Source organism: Hakea prostrata, chromosome 9 (assembly GCF_041222555.1).
Source record: "Hakea prostrata isolate BN-2017 chromosome 9, UWA_Hpros_2, whole genome shotgun sequence".
In the NCBI taxonomy this organism is placed as follows: domain Eukaryota; kingdom Viridiplantae; phylum Streptophyta; class Magnoliopsida; order Proteales; family Proteaceae; genus Hakea; species Hakea prostrata.
Window position 1 is genome coordinate 52,920,546 of NC_142608.1, and position 3,058 is coordinate 52,923,603.

Genomic DNA, 3,058 nt, shown 5'->3' on the forward strand with positions numbered 1-3,058 from the left:
CATTTTCGATGTCCTCCATGCTTGCAGCACTTGATTCTATAAAACAGTTCCCACTCTGCTACTGTGCTTCACAGATGACGACAAACAATCTATTGTCTAAAAGCTTCCCAACGTTAACCAAAAAACAAAAAAACAACATAGCATAGCTTAATTAATTCCCACTCAAGCTTCACAGTCACTCTGGTGAGCTGGTTTTTGTTTGGTTTTGATGGCCATTGTGCCACAAGTCATGTGACTCCCCTTTGTTATTTGCTAGCATCAATAACAAATGGCCTCTCATCCGATTTAATTAATGGCCTCCAATCCGATTTAAGGTTGTGCTTAGATATCTGCAACGCGGTTTCTGGGTTGGATACATTCGCAATGTGAACTTCCAACGACTTGGCCTTCCAAAACGTTAAATGAGTGTTGGGTAAATTAGTGAGCTTATTCTGGAGAGGAGACCCAGATCTGTAAACATCTTATCTCTGAAGCAGCAAAATATTTCATGGCGTCTTCTTCTTCCACCACAACAACCTATGATGTGTTTCTCAGTTTCAGAGGCGAGGATGTTCGATACACATTCATTAGTTTTCTTCACAATGCTCTGAAAAATAAAGGAGTCAATGTATTCCTTGACAATGAAAAGATAAGGACTGGAGAACGCATTGACAAGACGATAGTTGCAGCAATCCAAGGGTCCAGAATCTCTATTCCTGTCTTTTCTGAAAATTATGCAAATAGTAAATGGTGCTTGAACGAACTTGTTGAGATTGTTAAGTGCCTGAAATCCCGTGGTCAGTTCGTCTTGCCTATATTCTTCAATGTTGACCCATCAGATGTTCGAAAGCAAACGAAGGGAAGTTTTGCAAAAGCATTCCAACGACATGAGAAGGATTTGAAGCACGATATCGTAAAAGACTGGAGGGATGCTTTGCAAGAGATAGGAAATTTGAAAGGAGAAGTTGTTGATCATGCAAGGTAAGTCTTCTACACGTTATCATATCTCAAACTTGACAGATTACACGTTTGTTTGATTGTCTTGTTTCCTGGTACAATATCTATTACTGACCATGTATTCTAGGCTTTCTTAGAATCTAAAGAGATTTACAATTTTTCAAGAATTAAATCCATTTACGAGTCATATGATCCAGTTTCGCTGTATATTGTTTTTTTTTTTGGTAAACGGCTGTATATTGTTTCAGTCGCAATAATTTGGTTGGTTGTGTTATAGATTATTATTTTCTTCCTATGATGCAATAACTCAGTTTTAGAAATAAGCTTGTGACTAAGGTTGTGCTCTGTTGTCACTCCCATGATATTTATGTAAACAAGATGCATATTTAAGCTATTTAATTATACTAAATTTTTTTTCAGTGTTTATCTTTCATTGTTTTCCATTTCATGGAATACTTAAATTTCTTTTCTTCCACCCAGAAAATTATAAATTTTTTTGTTTTCAATTTTTATTATAATATATTTATTTTTGTATATATATATAATTTGCAGGGATCAAGCTAAAGTAGTTGATTCGGTTGTCATAAGGGTTTCGGACCAATTGGCTGTCCCAAGGGTTTCCAACCACTTGGCCGTCCATAAACAGTGTATCAGAAGAGATCCCCCTGTCATGGAAAAGCCATCTTTATCTAATCTTTCGAATCAAAGGCAGGTAAGTGTTGCACAAGCATTCCAACAACACGAGAATAAGAACTATTTGAATCCCTATATCACAAAAGGCATGAGAGAAACCTTGCAAAAGAAAGGAAATTTGAAAGGAGCAGTTTTTTATGATACCAGGTAAATCTTCTACACTTTATCATATCTCAAACTTGACAGATTACATGTTTGTTTGATCGTCTTGTCTTCTGTACAATATCTGTTACTGACCATGTATTATAAGGCTTTCTTAGAATCTAAAGAGATTTACATTTTTTCAAGAATTAAATCCATTTAGGAGTCATGATCCAGTTTGGCTGTATATTGTTTCAGTCGTAAGATTTGATTGGTTGTGTAATAGAGTTTATTATTTTCCTCCTATGATGCAATCACACAGTTTTAAAAATAAACTAGACGGTAAGGTTGTGCTCAGTTGTCACTCCCATGATATTTACGTTAAGGATGCATATTTAAGCTACTTAATTATACTAAATTCTTGACAATGTTTATTTTTTATTGCTTTCCATTCCATTGAATACTTAAAAAATTTCTTTTCTTCCACCCAGAAAACTATAAATTCATTTGTTGTCAATTTTCATTTTTGTATATCTATTTTTCATTTACATATATAGAATTTGCAGGGATCAAGAAGATGATTTGGCTGTCACAGGGGTTCGTAAAAAGTGTATCAGAATAGAAGAGCAATCTTTATCAGATTCTGATTCTGACGACGTCGAACCTGATCATCCAATGCGTAGAGGCCAGAGTACCCAAAGGGATTCACGCCGAGGTGCCGGAAGGGAAGCACATTTCTATCGATCTGACAGTCAAAGGCCTAGTTATTCAGGCTGGCCTGTCCGAAGGCAAGCACCTTCCCCACTTGTGGAAGAAGAAGAAGATGACGATAGCTACAGATCAGATGATGATGATGATGTTCACGCCATTGTTAAAAAAATCACCATCAGTAGGAATTATTGACTTGTATTCCAAGTGCATTGCTGTTGTAGTCTCTTTTTCACTTATTCCTGGAGATGTTGTAATTCCTTTTTCATTCAATCTAAAGGGGACTGGTTTCGTATTTGAGGCAAAAATCAAACGGTGAATCGACCAGCAAGATTCCGAGAGAGTGAGGGGGAGTGATGATTCCTCAATATATGTGTAATTAAGTAGCTGAAATCTGCATGTTGGTATCCATTTAGATGTAGATATGATAGTTCCTCCGTTCCTATCGATTACTAGAAAAAAGGAAAAAATGAAATACCAAAAAGAGTGTTGGTAATACTTCAAAAATAGTTCAATTCAATTAATTGATAGGGAAAAGATTCCTTACCTGGATTTGCTTTCCCTTTTATGAAGTATTTGCAGCGGAAGTCTAGATCCACGTTCTCGTTCAACCATCAAAGCTCTACCAGGGTGATTCCAC

At 36.2% G+C, this 3,058-nt stretch overlaps 1 protein-coding gene across 1 annotated transcript; it reads left to right on the forward strand.

Moving 5' to 3' along the window:
• Positions 1–303: 303 nt before the first annotated feature.
• Positions 304–2,795, forward strand: LOC149005529 (protein SUPPRESSOR OF npr1-1, CONSTITUTIVE 1-like). The gene is made up of 3 exons (XM_089169230.1): positions 304–960; positions 1,489–1,776; positions 2,277–2,795. Exons 1-3 carry the CDS (start codon positions 488–490, stop codon positions 2,611–2,613), a joined length of 1,098 nt encoding a protein of 365 aa, XP_089025356.1. The 5' UTR covers positions 304–487; the 3' UTR covers positions 2,614–2,795.
• The last annotated feature ends 263 nt before the right edge of the window (positions 2,796–3,058 follow it).

Coding starts and splice junctions, on each gene's coding strand:
- LOC149005529 (XM_089169230.1), top strand. CDS start 488: ATGGCGTCTTCTTCTTCCACCACAACAACCTATGATGTGTTTCTCAGT. Junction 961..1,488: donor GAAGTTGTTGATCATGCAAG/GTAAGTCTTCTA, acceptor TATAATTTGCAG/GGATCAAGCTAAAGTAGTTG. Junction 1,777..2,276: donor GCAGTTTTTTATGATACCAG/GTAAATCTTCTA, acceptor TAGAATTTGCAG/GGATCAAGAAGATGATTTGG.